The following is a 25,084-nucleotide window of genomic DNA, read 5'->3' as shown; positions in this document are numbered from 1 at the left end:
ACCTGGTATTAGTTGAATTATTAAACAGTTTTCTAGCTCAACAACTAATGAGTTTCCACTGAAGAAAATGTCTGTCTAACAAATTCTTTGTGCCAGTCATACTACAGACAAGTAGAATATGTCACTTCAATAGTATTCCTTGTAAACAAAGTCCCCATGTTACACCATCTGATAGTTTTCTTATCCACTGCCCTATTGCAGAATTAACAGCAGGCAGGAGTGTGTGTGGGTTATTTCATGGAAAGGTGCCAACATGCTTTTAAGTCTTTTGATTACTAGAACTTCTGCCAATTCCAGGCAAGTGAAAAATTGTCTTCCACTACATTTGAAAATAAGAGTTCGGCTTGTTTTGCCACCACAGAGGAACCAAGCTGAGCATCCTGTGGTGTAGCTTCTGAACCAAATAAATACCTGCTTCAGAGGATAAGACAAATTAGGATTGCAGGACCGTGACACTTCTGGGTATATTTTCCTCTTTTACTGGGGATCTATTGCTGAAATGAATGTTTACCTCTTAAACTCAACCAGCATTCATTGGGGAGTAGATCCATCGCCAGAGTATCAATTTTAAAACTGCTCAATAAGGTACAGTCAACATGTTCCACAAAACAGCCAGTTTATGAGTATATTACTTCTGTATATTGCTGTATGAGTATATTACTTTTGTATTTTACTTCTGTTTCCTTGTTGTCAAGTACTTGTGGGTGCTTAAACTTTTAGTGCTCATCATTGCTCAGTATTGGCAACACTGTAATTTTGGTTGCCTCATTTTATCAAGGGTATGCTACACCTCCATCAGGAACAGTAGGCAAATGTATGCTTTTAGCTCAGAGATGTCAAGAAGCTTTCACACTTTAGTAGAGTTCCTCTTGTTCTATAGATTTAGACAGGGATTGTTCCATATCCGTTTAACAAATCATGATTTAAGAAGAACCTCAAGCAGAAGGAGGTGAGGATCAATAGATGGTTTCATTTTAGGATCACATGAGATCTTGCCTTGCCTGGGCAGTGACAGGAGTTAATCATTTCATGACATCATATCTCTATTTCCCTTTGGCCTTTCCATACAATCAGTGCTATTCACAAAATGTATGACCATGGTGACAGCTAAGCTCAAAACACTTGTAATCCCTTCCTATATGAACAAGTAGCTATGAAGGGGTGGGTATCTTGCTGCCCTATAGATTTTCTTGAACTACAATTCCCAAAATTCTTCACAACTGGCTGTACAATTCCAACCCCTGAACTAGTATTTGCATCTGCATATCACGTGCGACTTCTACATACCACAATTGCATCACAAAACCTGCACACTGGTAGGATAATTCATTCAGATCTTAGCCTTGGAACATATCCAACAAGTTCAATACTTTGGGACATGTTTGGACTCACAGAGAGGCTTGGTTCATAACTTCCTCACTAAGTAAATGCACAAGTAGAAATAGCTTGCCAAATGTGGGCTATGGTTTTCATTCATGCCTGCAAGGTACAGTTTTACTGGGTCTTATGCAACCCTTGTGCCAAACTGCAGGCAGTATTGATTTCTGAGTACTTTTCCCAGAATCAGGGAATCTCTGGGTCACATTGCACCTTTTGTCTTCTTGTAAATATTTTAGCAGACAGTGGTGGTATGTTCCCACTTTGCAAAGTTTCTTTAGTTTTCAGAAGCCAGAAACATGACTTTATTTTCATGCATCAGGTTTGTCTTTTACTATTAAGAGTGTATCATAATGGCTTCTTTAGCCACCCAGCATAAAAGGTGTGAGCAGCCATAAGGAGTCCAGTACCTTTGCCTGCCCAATGTTGATACACATGAATCCTGTGGTCTCTAACTGGAATGACTAAAAAATCACCAATGGATTGGTGTCATATGGGTGAAACCATTTAAAGGGATGGCCTCTGGAGATAGGATTCTGTTTCTGTGTCATCTTTTACTATGATGAGGGTTTCTTTTCTTTCTTTTTTTGGGAGGGGAGTGTTCTCCTAGGGACCTGTTCCCTACCCCAACTGCACAGTCCCCACCTCTACTATATAATCATGTTGATTCACATGCCCATAAAATAAGTATTCCTTCAGGTCATCTTAAGGATATTAATTTTTTCAGTGTCTGATGCCTTTCACTAGTTCAAACAGTTCAATTGTTTGAACTGTTCACTGTGGGCTATGTTCCTGTCAATAAAGGTTTTTTTGTTTTGTTTTTTTAAGTTGCTTTTTCATATGACTGCATGTTTGTGTGACCAGGCATAAGGATAAGGTCCTTTTAGTCTGGATAATTCTTTCAAAAAAAGAAAAGAAAGAAAAAAGGTTTTCTTTTACATTTCACAGGATATTGGTTTGCTGATGTTAATGCAGAGTATGGCAGAATCTCATTTCATCACTGGAACTATTTAAGCATTCCTTGGATGTACATTGCACTCTCTTCATTCAAGTTGAATGTATGGTTACCTTCCATACATCCAGGAAAATTGTTTGTTTGGTATAGAAAGCAAAAACAGAGCATGTCTGTTTTAGAGATTTGCCACATACAGTATATTAATTATATTATCCCTTTAATTTACCTGTTGTCAGTGAAGTCTATTTCACAATGGGAAGCCATTGTCCAAGGAAAGTGGCAGCTTGGGGTAGGCAGATCCATCTGTGCAGATCCACCTTTGTTCAGATAACCTTGGACATTGACTTTATGGATGTCCCCCCAAAGGTTTTTTCTACCACTAAGTTTCCAGTAAATTTGCTAAAAATAATTCTTATTATAAGGGGAAAGGATACTGACTTATGCAAAGGCATTTCACCTGGGGGTGTATCTATCATTTTGTTAACAGTTTCAAGTTTGATACCACCATGATTTCTACCACACCATATCTAATAATTGCTACTTTTATGAACCAAAATTACCTATTACCTCTTTAGGAACTTGTAACTTCCACTTAAAACATGTTATGCCTTACATTCTCAGAATGGTCTTACAATCTCAGAAATGTTATATTCCAGTTAAGAAACTGTCACCACTCATGTATAAGGGTGAACACAATGCTTCAGTCCTCCTAGCCCCATCTTACATTTATTTACAGAGTTTTCCAAATTGGCTTGTAAACCTTAATTAAGGACTGAAAAAAGAGAATAAAACCTGAGTTTTGCCTAATATGTCAAAAGCAAAACAGAGCTTCCCATTAACTACTGGGGCTAATCCTAATTCTTGTACAACGTCATGATACCAGCTTTGATGTAAGCAAAGGAAGCCCATAGAAATTCAGCAGTCTGGGATGGCTATGTCTATGACTCTAGCGCCAGGAACTGCTGACGCCAAGCTGTCTTTCTTAATGTAGGGAAAAACAAGAACCTTTCTGAGCAAGGAATTTGTCTACTACAAACATAAAGTTGCTTATAGATCACATACCTGGAATACAACTACAGAGTGCACACATTTTCAGTCACGAAGTTCTATTGGAAACTTGCTTAATCTTGTGCCAGGCTTTTTTTATATATAATAATAGATTGCCAAGTGACCTTTGAGATTCCTAACCAGGTGCTTTGAATACCCCTTTTCTGTTTCACGTTTATTGATTATAATGTAAAACTAGGCTTTGAAGTTTGCAATTTATAGTCCCCGGAGAAGCAGAAAAGTGTGCGGAATAGACTATGCTTTTTTGTCAGTCTTATGAGACAATGCCTCAAAGGCAGCACCTTGTTATGTTGGTGGATTGAATGCTATGTTGCGTTTCCAGGGGATCAAACCAAAAGATGAAGAGAAGAAAATTGGCCCTAATGAAATCCAGAAGCAACAGGCAGTTTCACTGTGAACTTGGAAATTCAGGATGGAGCACTGAGCTCTAATTCAAACCAGTCCAAATGCCAAATTCAAACACTTTGAAGTTTTCAGATGAATCAGTGAAAATCCTTTTGAGTTAGGTAAAGATAAAACACTTTTCTTTAACTCTTAGATTACCTGGCCACATTGTTCATGAGTAGATAGCTGCTGTCTGTGAAAATTTGCTCCCTCTAGCTGCAGAATGTCTTTAAGAATTAAACATTGCCATAAAATTATTAATTGTCGTGAAACTGGACATTAGCTTGACTGGAGGTAATATCAGTATTAGTTCACATCATGTAAAATGAACTGCTAGCACCATACCAAATTTACAACTATCAATACATTATATTACATCCCAAGGCTACAAGAACACCCTGAAAACCAGACAGGAGCCAGTATCACATGCAAGCAGTTTATTAAGATATATATCTATCTATGAGCAGTTAGCGTATAAAGTCAGTATGAGAAATAGTCCTTAATGTAGAGTCTTTAACAGTTCAAAACAAGTTCAACAATGTCCCAATTGTAATCCACAAGTGAAACTCGTTAGTTCCACCAAGAAATCGAAGTTAGTCCATAAACCAAGAAACAGGAACAAGACACTGCAAATCTGCAAACTGTAATCCACTTGAAGAGTCCCGCCACAGGAAAAAGGAAAGCAAGGTAAACAAACAAGGCCTACCCGAGAGTCACAGGGAGCAGAGCGGCTTGGATGGAAAGTCTTGACTCAGGAAAAAGGAAAGCAAGGTAAACAAACAAGGTTTACTCGAGAGTCACGTGATGTGGCGCGGCTTGGATGGAACTGGAAACCAGGCACGGGAACAAGGCAGGAAACAAGGCTAGGAGTTGGATACTGGAACCTCTTCCGAGGAAAGTAAAGTTGACACCGCAACAAGAAACACAAAGGAGGACACTTTTAAGGATATCCCAAGGTTGCAAGAATATGTGAGTGCATGACGCACAAAACTTCACATGGAAAAGTTAGTCATTATCGAGCCTGAGAGCTAACCTTTTACTTCTTCTCACACCCTCCCTTCTGCTTCTATCTCTTGTGAAAGATTCCTTCCGATTAAAAAACCCCTCTTTGCCCAAGTCAACACCATCTGGCAAAAGCAACCTTGAGGAGACATCAGAATGCTTTCCAATTAGTGGATCCTCTGGCACCACCATTTCAGGCAGCTGCAAGGGCAACAGGCCTCGTTCCAAGTCCGGAACAGCCCCGAAGTAGAATCTGTTTCCAAATCCATCTCTGTAGGAAGTATAGGCCGTGATGGCTGAGTCACATTATCACTTCTGAACATGAAGACTGCCTTTCATAAAAGTCTGAAAAGCAAGTTGCATTTTCTACCCACTCATTTAACCTCTACTCCATCCCCTTTATCATCCTCCCTTATCTGACTCCTCTTTCCCTTACTTATGTGCTCCTCAAGCCTGCACCTCACACCATACAAACTTTCAAGATACACACAGACCCCCCCCCCCAAGAATTGAAACTCTAGATGACTTCCAGACAGTCTTGGTCACAAAATCAGCCAGATTGGGAGCAAGATTTGTCCCACTATTACAATTTCACATCCTTTTTCTAATAGCTTAGTATTGGAAATCCTTTCAGTAGTGAGATCATGTATACCATATATACAGTGCGGGGAGGGGGGAGTATTTAGTCAGATACCAGTTGTACAAGTTCTCCCACTTAAAAATATGAGAGAGCCTGTAATTGACATCATAGGTAGACCTCAACTATGAGAGACAACATGAGAAAACTCATCCAGAAAATCACATTGTCTGATTTTTCACAAATTTATTTGCAAATTATGGTGGAAAATAAGTATTTGGTCACCTACAAACAAGCAAGATTTTTGGGTCTCACAGATCTGTAACTTCTTCTTTAAGAGGTCCATCTGTCCTCCACTCGTTACCTGTAGTAATGGCACCTATTTGAACTTCAAGCAGTCACACTCCAAACTCCACTATGGTGAAGACCAAAGAGCTTTCCAAGGACACCAGAAACAAAATTGTTGCCCTACACCAGACTGGGAAGACTGAATCTGCAATAGGCAAGCAGCTTGGTATGAAGAAATCAACTGGGAGCAATAATTAGAAAATGGAAGAGATACAAGACCACTGATAATCTCCCCCGATCTGAGTCTCCACGCAAGATCTCACCCAGTGGGGTCAAAATAATCACAAGAACGGTGAGCAAAAATCCCAGAACCACATGTGGGGTCTTAGTGAATGACATACAGAGAGCTGGGACCAACGTAACAAAGACTACCATCAAGTAATACACTACGCCGCCAGGGACTCAGATGCTGCAGTGCCGACGTGTCTCCCTGCTTAAGCCAGTACATGTCCGGGCCTGACTGAAGGTTGCTAGAGAGCATTTGGATGATCCAGAAGGGTATTAGGAGAATGTCATATGGTCAGATGAAACCAAAGTAGAACTGTTTAGCAGAAACACAACTCAAATGTCATGTTTGGAGGAGAAAGAATGCAGAACACCATACCTACTGTGAAGCATGGGGGTGGCAACATCATGCTTTGGGGCTGTTTCTCTGCAAAGGGACCAGGGTGACTGATCCATATACATGAAAAAATGAATCGGGCCATGTATTGTGAGATCTGGAGTGCAAACCTCCTTCCATCAGCAAGAGCACTGAAGATGAAACGTGGCTGGGTCTTTCAGCATGACAGTGATCCCAAGCACACCGCCAGGACAATGAAGGAGTGGCTTTGTAAAAAGCATTTCAAGGTCCTGGAGTGGCCTAGCCAGTCTCCAGATCTCAACCCTATAGAAAACCTTTGGAGGGAGTTGAAAGTCTGCGTTGCCCAGCGACAGCCTCAAAACATCACTGCTCTTGAGGAGATCTGCATGGAGGAATGGACCAACATACCAGCAATAGTGTGTGCCAACCTTGTGAGGACTTACAGAAAACGTTTGACCTCTGTCATTGCCAATAAAGGATATATAACAACGTATTGAGATGAACTTTTGTTATGGACCAAATACTTACTTTCTACCATAATTTGCAAATAAATTCTTAAAAAATCCAGACAATGTAATTTTCTGGATGTGTTTTCTCATGTTGTCTCTCATAGTTGAGATCCAACTATGATGTCAATTACAGGCCTCTTTCTTTTTTTTTAAGTGGGAGAACCTGTATAATTGGTATCTGACTAAATTGGCATCTGACTAAATACTTTTTCCCCCACTGTAGTTGTCTATAAGTCAATCAACTCGATGGCCAGTGTTGGAGCCAAAATTAGGGGCATGTAACAAATCTGTTCACTCTTTTTAAAAGATGCATAGACAGAGCACACTTAGGAAGAGCTAAAGAAGAAATGATCTGTTTATTTGAGGGGTTATGGTAAGTGGGTGGGTAAATTGCATTGCTGAGCTACATCTATGTTTGCTGTCTACATCCAAACAAATATAGATAGAGAAGGGAAAATAAATGAGGAAAAGGAATGGGAATGCAGTCTGAAAAGTCTGAAAAGGAGAAGAGAAAGGAAAGCAATCTCCATTAGAGACCCAATAAGCAGGCAGCCTCAAGAGGCAGAGGAGAGAAGTGCCCTTTCCCTTTTAAAAAAATGATCACCACAGTTTCTGCAAAGAAGCTTATGCAAGAAAACTGAACAATTATTTTAAAAACTACCGCCACCCTATCTCAGTTGTCCAAAATGGCTTTCCCACATTGCTGATCAACTACACTCAGACCAAAAAGGTGAGGAAGGAGTAAGGGCTGCCTTTCTTTTCCTTCTTTGAGCAAAGAAGGGGTTGTAGGATTGGAGCATATCTTGCTCCAAAGTCTTTTCATTGCCTTTATACTGCATCCCTGTTCCTACACTGATCTATGCATAAACCGACCATCAAAAATGTTTCAGTGTATACACAAGCATATACAGTACATTGTTTCAGTAGTTTGGAATTTATCTTATGTTTTATGCAGAAAGTGGGGGAATCCTGGTCTCTCATTTTGATTCTATGATGTTACTGCTGTAAGAACTTTTGAGTTGATATACAACAGATTTCTAATTATATCTACTGAGATTTCGGTTGCCTCCAAAAATCCTTCTCAGTGAAATTTGTGGAGTGTGCCTGGTTTTGAAATAAGAGATCCCAGTATAAAATATGTGAATGCCTCAATTTCATTATTGTGAATGTAACAACTCCCCTGCAAGATCAGATCAATTACTGTGTTCCTAGTATTGGCTAAATACAGTAGGATTCCCACATGAAAAATGTGAAGACAGTTAAACTCACCAGTTGTTGGGCTCCATATTTCTTTTCAATATTTGTTATACTTTTCAATTAGAGCCAATGTTGTCTTACAATTTGAGTGTTGGATTCAGATTTTAGGAGACTAGGATTCAACTTTCTAGTCAAGCAAAGCAACTCACTAGTTTTTGGCCTCAGAAGGAGGTAATGATAAACCAAATCTGAATAAATCTTGTCATGAAAAACACATGACAGGACTACCATATGTGAGCATTGTCTTTAATGTATTTAACAACAATGCATATGATATGAATAATGTTTTTTCTTCATGCCACTAATTCTTTGGTGCAATCAAATTTAAGTGGCAATACTGTAAGATTGAAACTGCTGTGATTTAAACAGTTAATTTCTTACAATTTAATGATTTCATTGGCACATACCCAGTTTAATAAGTATTTTTGTTAGTTATGAACTACAGGATCAATCTTGCATAAGGGATAGAGCTGTTTAAAATCTCATCTTTTGTGCAGCTACTCATAAACCTGGAGGGCAATCTACTTTGGTCATGCATGCTAATGACAAAATTGGAAAGACTCAAGAAGTTCAAATGACTTAAAGACGTTCCTTTGTGCCGTGTGACTTAGTCCTTTTGATCACATCTGGTCTAGTTTTCCCTTCCTTGATTTGTTTTACATTTTATGCTAGAAGTGGCATTGGGCAAGATAATATCTGATTGATCTCTCAAACAGATCACCATCAATTCAAGGAGGAAACATAGTAATGTGTGTACTGTTATTTTTGTTGCAGAACAGTAGTAATGCCTATTGCTAATGAGTTTGCTCCAGATGTTGTGCTGGTATCATCAGGCTTTGATGCAGTTGAAGGTCATCCCGCACCACTTGGAGGATACAATCTGTCAGCAAAATGTAAGTCCTCTGAAGTTTTCAAGTTGCAATTATTTCACTTTTGTTTGCGTTTTTATTTGCATTTAGAATTTACTTCAGTTCTGGATTCATTTACTTATCACTATATCTTATTTCTTCCCTTTGTCAGTACCCCGGCATGGAGGCTAGTTTAAAAATTATGTTTGTGAGCCAAGTCATAAAAATGCAATCATTAAAAACAGCCAATAAAATCATCAGCAAAATCTACTAAAAATAGCAACAATCCCAAAGTCCAGCCTAAAAATAATAACCCCAGTAGTTGAATGTTTTCTTCCACAAAAAGGAAATAGGCTGGCATACTTCAGCCACTGTCTCAAGAAGAAAAGTGTGTTCCCCTTCACAGCTACCTAAAATCTTTGGTAGGTTCGCCTCGGAACAGGCTCTTCCTGTCATGGAAGCAATGCCATTTCAGTAAAAGCTGTCCCTGAGATAAGCAAATCTCATGTATGTAGGATTTAGTGATTCAAAACAATATTTTGAAAGGAACTGAGAAACTTAATTTGAAGAGAGTACTGCTTGGTTCAATACTGGTTGTAGATGCTTTTTATCTCCTCAGGCTATAAGGGAGTAAGTAGCGTGGTTATCCAAAACCTGAAATTCCTTTGATGGCAACTTTACATGGTATTTGTTGCTGTAGGTTTTTGTACTACAATCTTTTTCACCCAGTTTCATCACAACTAATTGGCTTTCAGTTAGGGATAATGAAGTTGCAGTTCAAAACATTTGGAGGAATCCCAATTGTAATATGCTGGTGTCATTGATCCTGAGGATGATCTTGCCTGTTGATCTAGATATAATGCAAGTGCCTCGTTATTCCTGTTGTTGCTAAATTGTGCCCGAGCACAAATTGATAATGAATAATAATTAATGCAAAAGTTGTCTTATGTCACTTTTGTTGGGGGTTTGGGAGGGTGACATTCAAGATAACAATATGACCAATTTGAAATGAGCATGCATGAGAAGATATTTACATATTTATTTATTGCAGCTGTAAACGCTTTCAGTCCAAACATCTTAACGTAGGGTAGACATATTTTGTTCTCTTGGTTTCATTCATTTTTAATTTAAGTTTCCAAGTTTTGAAAGGAATTAAGTTGTGCTGTTAATGTTTACCCATTTCTTTCCATCCCTTGTTTCACAGGCTTTGGGTACCTGACAAAACAGCTCATGGGTCTGGCTGGAGGAAGAATAATTCTGGCCCTAGAAGGAGGCCATGACCTGACAGCTATTTGTGATGCTTCTGAAACATGTGTTTCTGTTTTGCTAGGAAATGAGGTATAAAGAAAATCAAAACCAGTTTGGATTATACATTTTTGCAAATACTCTGTGGCATTTTCATCACTGACAATTGATACTATTAAAATGCCCCCCCCCCCAAAAAAAAAACACCTTGGAATATGTCTATTGTTAATATCGTTATCTATTGCCTATATTTTCTTTTGTCAAACATGACAATTTTTATTCACAAAAACTACCACCAAACCTACAAACAGACAAAAAAAAAACCCACTATAAACCATGAGACTATAACACAAAATATGAAAAAAAATCTTTTGCCTGTATTTTTTTTTACAAGAGCAGTAACCATGCTAAAATGTACAAATAGGTTATCATGCTAAAATTCACAGGTCAGTTGTTCTGCACTTGTTCCACTAAAAGCTCCTTTAGAATGTAAATTTGGAGAATTCATATAAGAAGTACTGTATTTCTTTAATTCTAAAATGCTAAATGCACATCTCTAAAAATGGGGTACGTCTTAGAATCGCAAGTATATCTTACGTATTTCGGTGATGGTGGCGGCACTGAAATTAAGGTGCGTCTTGCAATCTGTGGCATCTTATAATTAAAGAAATATGGTATTACATTTTCTTTTTAGAACAGGGTGAGTAGTCTGTCATTTTGGTCTTTCTCCTCTGTCCTAATCTGCTGCATATATGTTTCCCTCTTTACAAGAAGTTTATTCTAGAAGAACTGAAAGGAACCTGTGGGCATATTTATCTGTTACTTTTCAATGTGTTGAGGGGCAGCAGTATATGCACACAGTGGCTACTAGGGTCTTTTATTGGATGTCTTGTCATGTTTTCTCCTTACCTTTGAAGAAATGGGGAAGGCATTCTTAATGGGTACCGCAAAGCTTCCTTTGTTTACAGGGTTTGTAGTGTAGGTAGGTGTTCACAAGAACACGAGAATGAAGGTGACTGAAGAGAGAGTCCACAAAGTGTTACCTCACTACCTAGGTCGTCCTTATACTTTTTATCTTTCAGGTGACTTGCTGAATAAGCCTTTAATAATGCCACTTCAACTATATTTCATTGTGTCAGCCTGACAGTTGTGTATTCCGCTTCCTATCCATGAAGGCCATCTATTTCTTCCATCTCCTTTCATTGGATTAGCATAGGTCAGATTGAAGAGAGTCAGATGGCAAGGCTGACAAGGGATTGACCAAAACGCAGTCTGCATAAAAACTTACAATAAGTACAATGATTTATTGCACGGCATACATGCTATGCCTTTTGGCACCAGCTGTGATGCACTACACCCTGTACGTAGGTTGCCAGCATTGCAGCTTTGACAACATATTTATGACAGTTGTTAAACATAAAGCCAAAAGTAGAAAACTATATCTGTTGTAGGCGTATCATTATGTTTAAAAATACAATTAGGCTAACTTGTATTTATTTATTTGTCATTTTAGCTTGATCCTATTCCTGAAAAGGTCTTGCAGCAAAGGCCAAATGCCAATGCAGTGCATTCCATTGAAAAGGTCATTGAAATCCACAGTGAGTACTGAATTGTTATTCTGTAATTTAGCCTTTCTTTTGTCAGTAAACTTGTGGTGCTATATTGAATAGTTGTTTGGATTGTATGACTGGCAGCAGTAGCTTTAATAAATAATGCTTGAGACACTTGTGTTATAATATCAGCCGTAATATTCCATATTTCCTTTAGGTAAGTACTGGCACTCTCTCCAGCGTTACGCATCAACAGTCAGCTATTCTTTGACCGAGGCACAGAAATGTGAGAATGAAGAAGCAGAAACTGTAACAGCTATGGCATCACTGTCAGTGGGAGTCAAGCCACCACCTGACAAAAAGTGAGTTTCCTTCTATTTCTATTCATCCCATCTTGAAAGGTGACCAAATAAATACATGAAATAAATGGATAGAAGTTCTTTCTCTGCAGCTCCACTGTCAAATATATCTTGGAGAATTTTGCATAGGAGAAACAGCATAGTAGTCTAGTGGACAGTTGTCAAAAACCACTTTGCTATTAATTTCTCTGGATCAATACACAGAATGACACCAGTTAGATGAATTCTATTGCTTGTAGATAAAGATGGAAAGCCTTAGGAAAAAATGGAAAAATTAGGGGAAAATCAGTTTTTTCCTGTTTTTTCTAGATTTTCCCATCCCCCCCCCCCATTTTTCCTGTTTTTTTTCTAGGCTTTCCGATCTCTAATTGTCGAGTGTCTTTTTTTAAAAAAAATATTTTTATTGAAGTTTATATAAAAGCAAACAAAACAATAAATGGACATTGAAATAAAACCCCAAACCACTTATGCATATATAGTAAACATTCTGCACATTTTTTCCTTACATTGAAAGTGGGGGAACATAAGTGGTATAGGAAAGTAGGGAAGGAAAAGAGAAGAAGAGGAAAAAAAATATAGAAAGTTATCAACTTCCGATCCTTTGCATCGGAGTTTGAAAAAGAAAAGAGAAAAATGTCCTAGAAAGATACCTTTCTTTTCTTTAAAGCAAAACCTCCACCCATATAGTCATATTGTTCTTATTATTGGTAATCTAGGTTTCTTCTTGTTTTATTTAAGGTATTCTTTCAATAGAGTCCAGTCTGCTGATTTTTTTGGTAGTCCCTGGTTTCTTTTAAGGTGTTGTGTTAGGTAATCCATATTCATAATATCTAGTATTTTCAAAAACCAATCCTCTATCTGGGGTGCTTCTTTCAATTTCCACTTTTTAGCATAGATCATCCTGGCCGCGGTCACCAAGTAATTAAATAATATGTCTTTAGTTAGGTCCATTTCAAAGTCTGGCATTCCTAAAAGGAAGTATTCTGGTTTCATTTGGAATTTTATTCCTAAAATTTCTTGGATTTTCCCGTGGATTTTTGACCAGAACTTTTTTGCGGTTTTACACGTCCACCACATGTGGAAGAAGGATCCCTCCTGGGATTCACACTTCCAACATTTATTTTTCCTGGTTTTTTTCTAGGCTTTCCGACCTCTAATTGTCGAGTGTCTTTAATGTATTTATTTGAAACAAAAAAAATTTAAATGGTTTAGCTATTAGAAGACTGGGTTGGTTTCAAAAATATAGGAAGAGGGATAAATCAGGAATTGGTTACTTCCATCTAGAAATAAAATAGACTCACAGTTAAGTCTCCCTTCTCCAAGTGTTCCAAGTGGACCAGAAGTGTTGGAATAGTTGTATATCTTGGAAATGGGATCTAGGTCAAAAATTGAAATTCATTTATGTTTCATAGACATTTTATACTCATAATTTGAAGATAATTCAGTATTTATGATAATGTTGTGCACAAGACAATGTATGTGTACATTGGGCCTTCAGAATGCAAAGCTGTCATTATCTCTGCCACAACATTGAATTTTGAAGTATTTTGAATTTAGGAATTCCAGATAAGATATACTCATCCCCTTAGTATTTCCTTGCAAGATGGCATTCATAATAAACAGCCTGAGTATTGCTTTGGATTGAGTAATAGAAATTGTCTATTTGAATAATGCTTTCTATCATTAAATGTTTTTTTTCTCTGAACTCTTAAATGCAAAGCACAGATGAACCAGCAGGTATCATAGTAGTAGTAGCAGTAGTAGTAGTACTATTATTACTACTACTGCTGATAATAATGATGATGATAATAATAATAATAATAATAATAATAATAATAATAATAATAATTTTATTTCTTACCCTCCTCTCCTCATGACTCGAGGTGAGATACAACATAGCTTAAGACACATCATCATAAAACATTAGATGATATCCACATATTAAAATGTAGTTCTATGAAATACATATATTAAAACACACAGAACAAAGAGTAAAATACAGTAAACATAAGACGTGAGCACATTTAAATATGAACTTGAGGATTAGGGGGTCAATACCAAGGTTACTACATTTTAAAAAAACAAACTTTGAAGCTTTGAATTTGCTTCAGATGTTGGACTTTGTTCCTTTAGGAAGATTAAAACACAAAATAGGTTTAAGCTGTGAAGCTGAGAGGTGGTATCTGAAAGCGATGCATTATTAGCCGGGTGATGTTCAGTCCTTCTTTGCTACTTGTCCTCCTTGCCTCCTTGTCTTGACTTCTCTTGAATGTGTTCCCAGGCCAGACGAGGAGCCCATGGAAGAGGACCCTCCCCTGTAGCATTCGTCTGTCAGACTGGAGTTCTCTTGTTCGTCCGTCTTGTCTTGAAGCTCTGCCAAGAAGCTTTCTCTTGTTACTCCTGCATCCTGTCATGGTTTTCTTCCAGAAATGCAGAAAGGCAGCCATGCGTGAAAGAAAGCTACATCTCTCCGTACTTGTACAGAATATGTTTGCGGGCAAGAAACATGCAGGTGAAGAGCAGAAACATGAAAGACATAAGCACTGAGCATTCTTCCTCTTTTCCTGAAGGGAACCTGCGAGAGGCAAGAAGTCGGTGAAGTCTTTGGCAAAGTTGCCAATCTCTCTTGGGGAAAAAACCAAACAAACCCAAAATCAAAGATTTAACACAGACCTGACAACTTTCATATAAAACTGGTGCTTAAAGTTTGATTACCCTCCGGTCAGACCACTCAACCACATTGTAGCTTTGTTTATGTTTTCTTTTCGTGGCGGTTGCCTACCTGTGATACAAACACTCTCTTCAAAACCGAAACAATACGAGAAAGGTGTGTTGTTGTTGTTTTTTCTTCATATGAAGGGTGAAAAGAGAGCCAAGCTTTTTATTCTTATCTGTACACATGCAGACAATATACGTGTGGAGGGGAAGAACGTAAAACAAGGAAAATAGCCCAGAAAGGGGATCGGCTTTAGCATCTCCAAAGCCATCTGAAGAGTTTGTGCCTTTTATAAACATAGATTGGATTGATTTTTTTTGGGCAGCTGGATTTTTCTGACGTTTTGAGGAACAATGCCTTAAAGAAAAAAGAACTCCGCAGCAGTTCCTCTGGCATGGTAGGCCAAGAACTGCAGTCGACAAGAAAGGTTTTAGGATTCCTGCTAGCATGATTACTCAAAGCAAGCAATGACCAGAGCATCTCCAAAAGAGTCTACAAGTTTGGATCCCACCCCCTCCTTTTATTGCTGTTTAAAATAAAACATTAAGGTAGTTGCCAGTAATGTGGCAAATACTGTTGGGTTTGTCAAATTCAACTGTTTTTGGGGAAAAAATCCAACATCTTTTCCTATACATTACGTATAATCATTAAAACTTTGAATTTGGTTGTAAAGCATGCATAAGGCACAACTGCAGTTTTTAAAAAGAATTGGAATGCTTTTTATTAAAAGCAACTAGCATGAGATATTGCTTAATATTTTAGGTATAAATATATATGTATAATGTATATTCCAAATGTATTCCGAGCTTAGAAATATGACTCTTACAAATTATTGATAAAATATTTATAATGCATTTATACAAATATATAAATAAATGCAGATTACAATGGTAGCCATTGGAAGTTCCCTTGCAGAAGATTTATTTGTTAATTGGAATGTGAGGGTTTTTTGGAAAAGAGATTAGTTTGAAACTTTACTATTTTCAAACTGTAGTTTGGAATGTTTTCAGGATGCCAACATTTTAGCCACTGGGCAACTACCCTAACCATTTCTATTTTAATTTAAGAGTGTTTTTTAAAAAAAGCTTTGAGTATGTTTTAACAAAATGAGTTTTCTAGCAAAGAGGCATTTGCTATTGCTTTATTTCATACTGGTTTTCACAAGAGCCCTGCCTTATTTGCATGGATTTTCATTTTTTGTTTTCATTTTAACAGCTGTATTTCCAAACAGTAACCAATTCCTGGGCCTGTGTCATTTTTCCTTGCATGCTAGACTTCGTTTGTGTTTGGACTTTCGTAGAGTGAACAGTTTTCATGGTCAGATGAGACAGTTGCAGATTGGTAGGCTTCATTTTCAGAAAGCCCTTTCAGAGGAAGGATTCCAAGGTCTTTTTATATCAGGAAACTGATTGTATATTTTCTCAGCTCTTCATTCATAGTTGCTATGCTACATTTAAAAAATAAAGAATAAAGAGCTTTCTTATCTTAAAAACGTATTAGTATTATAAAGAGTGATGTATCATATATCCTCAGCATAGAGTGTGGCAAGGATTATTAAAGGCATTAATAACTTAAATGACCATGTTGAAGGTCTGCCAAACTCTGTTGGTGAAGTTAACACTAACACAAACACGTAACTTTTCCTGAACCACTCTGATTGAGTAAGTCCTCTAAAAGACTGTTTCGCCATTGATGATGATAATAAGATGAAGAAGATTAATTGCTTCTAGTTGGCTGGGAAAGTACGGCTCTTCTCCACCATTTCCTTTTCCCCATTGCCTTTTTTGGTGAGGGGAATTGTTGACCCTCAAAGTAAGTAACTAAACTTTTAGTAGTGAATATTAGATGGCTGGAGGAGATTGAATTCATGTGTTCTTTTTCAAGCAGTGTAGGATATCACATGTCCCTCATCCGAATCACCAGTTGTATTTGTATTTTTTAAAAAGCTTTTTGTTATAATAACTGACAGGGTCACTTTGTATAACTTATTTTCTGGTTCTGATAAGTTTTTTTCATTCCATTGCAAGTGGATTTGTGAGAACTTAATCTGAGTGAGTGAAAGAGAGTTTGAAGGTTTTATTTAATGCTTGATATGCAATTTTTGAGACACACTACAATATTTGAGTTCTTGCTAACCCAAATAAGATTCAAATTGATGAATATGTATTGGCACTAGAACTGCCAAAGCCATACTCTAAGAGTAAAGTTTGACAGTAAAGATAAAATGTATATTTTATAAAATGACCACCTTGCTGCTGTGATCTTAAAAGTTTTTTTTTATTTGCGCTGTGGAATCATCTAATTTCATACTTTGTTAATTTTTCTCTTTATCGCTTTGATAAAAGTGATAAAACCCAATCCACAATCAGTTCAGTCTAAAATTTGTTTTATTTTCAGCACTAATCTACATGTTACCTCCTTTTACTTCTTTTTTTTTCATTACAAAAACTTAGCGATATACAACTTTACGTTGTTGATACAATGGCCTGAACTATTCTGGACCTGCTTTCGATGTTGTTACGTTTAAGATTCTCCGTTTGTTTCTTAAAACAAATTGCTACATCACTGTCAGTACCAATCTTCCTCAATCCAGAAGCATCTTTGTTATATATCAGTCTGTCTAACACAGTCTAAAGCTCGTGATTTTTTAGGAACAAAAACGGGAACCGCATTATCTCACTGTAGGACTGAGTCTGGGTTCCTTTCTGCAGTTCAAATGCAGCAGAAGGGCAACATTGACGTCATGGAAGCTGGGAAGGTACTACTGTCACCTTGATTCTCATCCCCAGAAGTTTACTTACCAAGGACCTGATGGGAATGCTTGTGAGCTCTGTAGATAAACGAAGAGCACAAGTTAACATAGGCAATGCCTATAATTCCCACATTTTTATATACTACAAACATGAGGTACCTGAATTCCACCAGCAAGAAAGTAGAGGTTGTTTTTATTAACTCAGCTTCCAGGGCATTGGGGCGGCTTTATTGCAACACTTCTCTTGTAGCAATTCAGAAACAAAGGAACATCTTAAAGCTATATTATCCCAAATGATGCTCTGGGCGGTAGTACATAGTACGACGACTGGAGCGTTTGGGATTTCTTTTACTTTCAATACACAAGACATTCCTTTTTATTAGTCATGTACTCATTCCATTCTTCCTTTTGTAAACTTTTGGGCCCACCTTTTAAGGGCATTGATATATATATAGATATAAATAAAATAAATAAATGAAATATATATGAATATATTTTTTTAAGTTTCCTACACGTTGAAGTTGCATGGTCTGGTAGGTTGGCATGTCTTTATATTGTATACAGATTCTGCACGCCACACTTGGCAGCTTTGGAGAAACAAAAATCCCTCTTAACGGCATTATAGCAAGAATTTAAAAGGTTGGGATGATTTTTCTGTCATGCAAATTAAAATGATGCGCATGGAGGGGGAAGGTTTGTCTAACTGAACCTATTAAGGACCTGTGCTATTTTATTTTTGTTTTTGTTTTTTTGTAAAAACAAAAATTAAGAGGACTACTTAAAAATTGTCATTTTAAGAGAGAAAAAATATCTAGCACTTGTGAGAAACCAATAATAGAGTTTATTGTATTTATGTGGAAATAATGTTTTAGGGGAAACTACACAGAACACACAAATAAACTGCCTGTGTGATTTTTTTTTAAGGGGGGAGGGAGGGAAGCATTTTCTTTGTTTTCCTTTAGTCAGGGAAAAGATAAGGCAGGCACAGACTTATGCCAACTTCTTTTTGTATTAATTCTCATATGAAAATGACAGGAACTTTAAGAGTTAACTCTTCAGCACAGCTGTGTTAACTTTTTTTTTAATTACTTGGAATGATGTATCAGTAGATTTCACATTTGAGCAGTGATGTACTGTGCAAACACTGTGGTTTCAAACACAACTTCATATCAGCAGGAAATGAAGTTTCTTCATAGTGATAGTTGAGCTTGGTTTCCTCCCAGCTTCACTTTGTATTTGATATTTTAAAAAAACGAATCCTCTTGAATGAAAGAAAAACAAAGAATTTAACACTTCTGGTGCTCAACATTGGAGGCGCTATATATATGGGTTGAAGGATTATTCACCCAAAAGCTTGTTAAAATATGTAGTACCAAAAGTTGTAACTCTTATATTCTGCTTTATGCCTATACATGCTCAGTATGTTGTCACCATTGGTAGCAGCTACCAGTTTATTCTGTAATTTAGACACAGTTTCACTCTTAACTGTATGAATCCTTTAAGTGATGGTAGCATATTCTTTGTACTTAAATTTTCTTATGACTTTTTTCCGTTACTTGGTGAAGTTGAAAGTTTTTTTTCTAGGTCTCTCATTCCTGCCTTTGTTATTTTGATTGTTTTTTACTGGCCAATGGTGTCTTTCTCTGACAATACCAACTTCAATTTCAACTTTATTAATAGAAGTCCAGTATTTTGTACCACATTATGACAACCTGTTATTCTTGTGGTGTAAATAAAGAGATAAAGTGAATTATAGTATCATTTCCATTGCATTTCCAGAGCTCTTCATGTTTGTTGTCTTCTCTTTACTTATTCTTCTGTCACCCTCTGAAAAAGAAGTAATTCGAATGAATTTCCGTCTCACTGACTATGATTCATGGAACTCACACATTACCTTCAGAACTTTGAAGTACAAAATCGTATGTACAGTAGTTGCTTCTCTATGAAGAATCAGGAATGTTCCCAAGACCTGGAAAATTACTTTTTGGGTGATTAGTTTGGTAACAGCTCAGCCACACTGATTAAAACCAGATTAGAATGAGGTGGACAAAGTGTACATGCTCTTCCAAGTTCAATTAAAAAAACTTTTTGGTAAACCCCTGTGTTTCATTTCAAAATCAATAAGGCTGCACAGTAGACTAATGCAGATTTACAGCAAATACACATCTCAACCATAGCTGCCTTCTATCCCATACCATAGCACTGACAAACTACTATTAAAATTTTAGTACGAACAGTTGCTCTTAAAAGGAAAAAAGTGTTGGGTATAGCAGAGTTGAGAAAGTAAGTTTTTAAAATAAGGAGTTATAGGACCCTTCCACACAGCCATAATCCAGAATATCAAGAAAGATAATCCACAATATCTGCTTTGAAGTGGATTATTTGAGTCCATTGCCATGTAATCCAGTTCAATGGGGATTTTATACAGCTGTGTGAAAGGGGCCATATTTACTGAGTTACACTTCCAAGATACCAATGCCGCTTCATTGGTTTACAAATATAACTTCTGCTGTTAACTCTTGTAAGTACATTTAAGTTAACTGACATACTTTGAGAGGGCAAACTATCCAAATGCTACAAGATGCGAAAAATACCCTCCCCCCCCCATATTTTGCCATTTCAACACCCAGATCAGAGCTCCTAGGAACAGTATGGACCACCACTTGATTTATTATATGCTGTATGTCTTCCAGTGGCCCGGTGGCGAAGTGTGTTAAAGCACTGAGCTGCCGAACTTGCTGACCGAAAGGTCCGAGGTTTAAATCCCTGGAGCGGAGTGAGCGACCGCTGTTGCTCCAGCTTCTGGCAACACAGCAGATATAAAACATACAAATGTGAGTAGATCAATAGGTACTGCTCCGGCGGGAAGGTAACGGCGCTCCATGCAGTCATGCCGGCCACGTGACCTTGGAGGTGTCTACGGACAACGCTGGCTCTTCGGCTTAGAAATGGAGATGAGCACCAATCCCCAGAGTCAGACATGACTGGACTTAACGTCAGGGGAAAACCTTTACCTATATGTCTTCCACTACTAAGTGAAGCCACACTTCCATAACTACAGTATAACATTAACTAAAATGCATGGTTACAATGAAAAAGCAATGCCATTTTCTAATGTTCTATAATTGCAATTACTTACACTTTGGAGGTAATGAATTAATTCCAGATAATTTGCTATTTGTATGTACTTCTGATACCTGGGTACCCCTACAGTATCAGATTGGACTGTGGTTAATAACACTGAACTTTTACCACATGTAAGACTTCTAAGGTTTATGAAACTTGCACACAAGTTTAGAATGGTGAGTATAATCAGCCCTACACATTTTTGGATTCGCCTTTTGCAAATGTGAGTATTCACAGATTTGATTAAAATGTTCCCTCTAGGAATCTCTAGGTTCTCCAATGCGACACTGGTCAACTTTTAGCAGAAGCTGACTGTATGCTGTAGGAACTAGATATTTCTGAAGAGGTGTTTTCTCAGGTAAAATAATAGTGGGTTTTTTATTTGCTGTTTTTCACTTTCATAGGGGCTGTGTGTCCCTAACCCCAGCATATGTGCAGAGTTGCCTGTACTGATGATTTCTATGGTGGTTTTCACACACAGGCCCCTTCCATACAGCTGTATAAAATCTACATTACAGTAGAGTCACCCAACGTAAACGGGCCGGCAGAACGTTGGATAAGCGAAAATGTTGCATAATAAAGAAGGATTAAGGAAAAGCCTATTAAACGTCAAATTATGTATGGGTGTGAATTTTGTAAATTGGATGTTATTCATCTGCTTGTCAGAAGAACTGATTGAATTCCTTGTTGTGATACCTTTTGTTTTTAGTTATAATTTGTGTAGTTCTTTGATTTCATTAAAAGGTAAGTGATCATCTCTGCAATATAAAAAGAACAGAATGTGCTACATAAATAAAAGTGATTTGGTCATGTTCACATTACTCTCCTGGAGGATGGCATTTCCCTATTCCCCTTTGGGGCCTCTGGAGCTGTAAGGAGTCAGATATGGAGGGATGTGGTATAATAAAGCAGCATTAACACAGTTTTTCTTGAGGTTCAGTCCCACTTCATGAGCATAGTTTTAATCTGGGGTATTTGAGTGCTTAGGATATGAATATTCTGATAATGGATAATAGGCCGGTTGCTGTGCAGGCTTGATGCTGTTCCCAATGGGAAAAGAGTGCGCTGGCTGTGTCTTGTTCCTCCTGGTGGGCGCCCACTGACTACGTTGGATAATACCGAACATTGGATGAGCGAAAATTGGATAAGCGAGACTCTACTGTATCTGGTTTGAACTGGATTATATGGCAGCATAGACTGGGGGCCCTTCTCCACAGCCCTATATCCCAGAATATTGAGGCAGAAAATCCCACAGTGTGGACTCAGATAACCCAGTTCAAAGCAGATATTGTGGGATTTTCTGCCTTGATATTCTGGGATATAGGTCTGTGTGGAAGGGCCCTAAAATAATCCAGTTCAAATCAGATAATGTGGATTTTCTGCTTTGATAATCTGGATTATCTGGCAGTGTAGAAGGGGCCACAATTTTGATGAGTTTCTAGAGCACTGGTTCCCAGCCTTTGGTCCTCCAGGCGTTTTGTAGTAAAACTCCCAAGAAATCCCAGTCAGTTTAGCAGCTGTTTGGAATTGTGGGTGCTGAAGACCAAAACATCTGGAGGACCAAAGATTGGAAATCACCGTTCTAGAAGAACAACCAATTTCCTCTTGATTTTAGGTTGCAAGGGATGACTTTTGGAATGCTACACATGAAGCCAATCTCTCCACTTAGAACATATTTCTGTTCATAAAAATAATGGAAGCTCTTGTGTACGTCTGGCTTTGGATAACATCGTTTCCACATTGCTGCATCTTTTTAAAGCTATAGAAGTAGTTGCAGTGAGCTATGTGAACGTTACTGAGTGACAACCCAAATTGCATGTATAATTAAAAAGAAGAAATCGTATATTCATTTTTAAAGTTACAATACTCTGAAGCCATTTAAAATGCAGCTAGCTTCGGTGATACAGATTTGAATCCGGAAGCATTCGTTATAAAAGAAAGGATTCAGTCACAAATACCATTTAAAAGTTGTACTGTACTATTTTTAAGTGTCCAAAATTTCTGCAACAAGGAGGAGTTGGTACTTTTGAATTGGCACTCAGATTGCAACTTGTTTGGTGGATTATCCTTTCTTTTGCTTCTTTTTCATGGTAATGAAAAAATGCTCTGGAATTTGAGGAATAGCTTTTATAGAGGGGGCTCAAGCAAAATTTTATCATCTTAGAAACCAAGTCCTCTCAATTTTTTTATTTTTCTTCTTGGAACAGACCAACTGCTGCTCTTCTTAGGTTTGCATGCTAGCCATTGGAAAGTCCAGATGTCAAAGGCTGGTTTTAATTGAAAGCCAAATGTTTTCAATTGGAAAGTGTATCACCAAGAATAGTCTTTGAAACTGTAAGCCACTTAAAATTAATTTACTGGTTTCCATTCTTTCAAATATCTTCAGTACTTTTACTGGGCAGGGGGGTTGAGTCTGGATACTACAGGCATGAATGATGAAAGAAGTGTGGCTTCTGCCTCCTGCATTGATTCACCCTTGCTGTTCTCTTTAATTTTACAAAAGAAGTCGGCATGGGAATGGCAACATTTGATAGGGAACCAACATTGTTGACACTTGTAAACTGAAAGGAAATGAAGCTACCCCCATATCTGGCCCACAGCAATCATGATAAGAGTTACTGTCCTATATTCTCTGCTATGTACAACTTGGCTTAATACTTTCCTTTTTACTATATACTGTACCTGTATCAGGGTTCTCACATGTATACAGAATTTTAAAAACAATACAGTGTCCATACTTGTTTGAAAAAAGCAATAGTATGCTCCACATTTGCTTCCTAAAGTGCAGGTCTTCTGTTTATTAACTCCTGTTATCCCTCCATTTTATTGTGATTTAGCCATTCACTCAAATAAGTGAATGTCTAAAGATGACCTGTTCAGACACTAATAATCATCCTACTCCACTTTGCCATAATGGAGTAGGATGATTATTAGTACAGTAGAGTCTCACTTATCCAACATAAACGGGCCGGCAGAATGTTGGATAAGCGAATATGTTGGATAATAAGGAGGGATAAAAAAGCGTATTAAACATCAAATTAGGTTATGATTTTACAAATTAAGCACCAAAACATCATGTTATATAAAAAATTTGACAGAAAAAGTAGTTCAATACGCAGTAATGCTATGTAGTAATTACTGTATTTACGAATTTAGCACCAAAATATCATGATGTATTGAAAACATTGACTACAAAAATGTGTTGGATAATCCAGAATGTTGGATAAGCGAATGTTGGATAAGTGAGACTCTACTGTATCTGGATACTGGTACGTCCACACTGAAAAATGGTATGCTTGATGACTACCCAACTTGTTTGCAGTACCTTAGTTCTGATATGCTGCACCAAATGTCTTGATGTCTCTAGAAGTGCAAATGGTGATCATACTGCAAAACTGTATTTATTGAGAATCAAATTTCAAAATCTACTCCAGAAAATAGTAAGGAAGTATGAGAACTGCACGAATATTTATACAAGAAAATACAACATACCATATAGACAAAATGCAGTAACAAGGATACTGTGAGGATACTATCTAAACTCAACACTGGAACCCAAACATCAGTATGACATGGGTTGTCTGAAACAAAGCTATTTGATTTAGTCATCGATGCCTGCATTCAACCTTTGCTTTCAGTCTGTCCACAAATAAATGATGGGATCAGAGTCCAAAATGCCCTTCACGGATTAACAAAATGAATTTCAAAAATGGAGAAATTTATGATACTACATTTTGGAAATAAAAATGAAATGCAGAGATATAGGATGGAGGGCACTTAGCTTGAAAACGATCCATGTGAAAGGGAATTAGGGATCTTAGGCCACTTCTACATTGCCATATAAAATCCAGATTTTCTGCTTGGATATAAGAATTGTAAGACCAGAATCCAATTGATTGTTAGGCTCCCTTCTAGAATAGTTTAGAAACTGAGGGATATGATTCAAACAGCTTGTAAAATCAAGATTTCTTCCCCCACCTCTATTTTTCTGCATTCCCATCTGTTTTCTTTTCACAGATACAATCTCTTTGCGCCAAAAGAGATCCAGGCTGCCTGCAATTCACTCCTCCAGGACTTGTGGCTGTGGGTGGCTGCAGCTGCAAGGTTTTCTTCAACAAACGCAGCACCCACTTGAGACATTTCCGTTAACTGTGAGCTTTGCCATCACACATTCGCTGCAGGGCGGGATTAAATTGTACATAGCCTATCCAAAATACATTGTTCGTCTCCTGAAGCTATCTCTATGTTACCTCTAAAAACAATTACGCCTTCAAGCATTATATTTTAGACTGATTATGTGTTAATGTAAGTACTGGGGTGTTCGGTAACTTCCCAAATACAAGTGTTCGTGGATGAGTCATATTATCTGCATCCATTTCAGTCTGGCTGAACACACACAGCTTCACCATCATCCAGTCCATCACTACT

At 37.6% G+C, this 25,084-nt stretch overlaps 1 protein-coding gene and 1 pseudogene across 9 annotated transcripts in view; both read left to right on the top strand.

Annotated features, from left to right (window-relative positions):
- Positions 1–19,285, top strand: part of hdac4 (histone deacetylase 4) — a 160,178-nt gene extending 140,893 nt beyond the window's left edge. For all 9 annotated transcript variants that reach the window (XM_008113917.3, XM_008113885.3, XM_008113920.3 and 6 more), the window contains 5 exons: positions 8,835–8,953; positions 10,113–10,246; positions 11,667–11,751; positions 11,921–12,065; positions 14,344–19,285. In XM_008113917.3, the coding sequence (XP_008112124.1) occupies positions 8,835–8,953; positions 10,113–10,246; positions 11,667–11,751; positions 11,921–12,065; positions 14,344–14,383 (523 nt within the window). In that variant the 3' untranslated portion in view covers positions 14,384–19,285. The remainder of the gene's footprint in view (positions 1–8,834; positions 8,954–10,112; positions 10,247–11,666; positions 11,752–11,920; positions 12,066–14,343) is intronic.
- On the top strand, positions 17,681–19,285 carry LOC103279382 (uncharacterized; annotated as a pseudogene).
- Positions 19,286–25,084: the final 5,799 nt, after the last annotated feature.

The sequence above is a fragment of the Anolis carolinensis genome, chromosome 1 (genome assembly GCF_035594765.1).
Source record: "Anolis carolinensis isolate JA03-04 chromosome 1, rAnoCar3.1.pri, whole genome shotgun sequence".
NCBI classification, from domain to species: Eukaryota; Metazoa; Chordata; class Lepidosauria; order Squamata; family Dactyloidae; genus Anolis; species Anolis carolinensis.
Note: the sequence above shows the minus strand (reverse complement) of the source record. Positions and strands in the feature narration are given on the sequence as shown.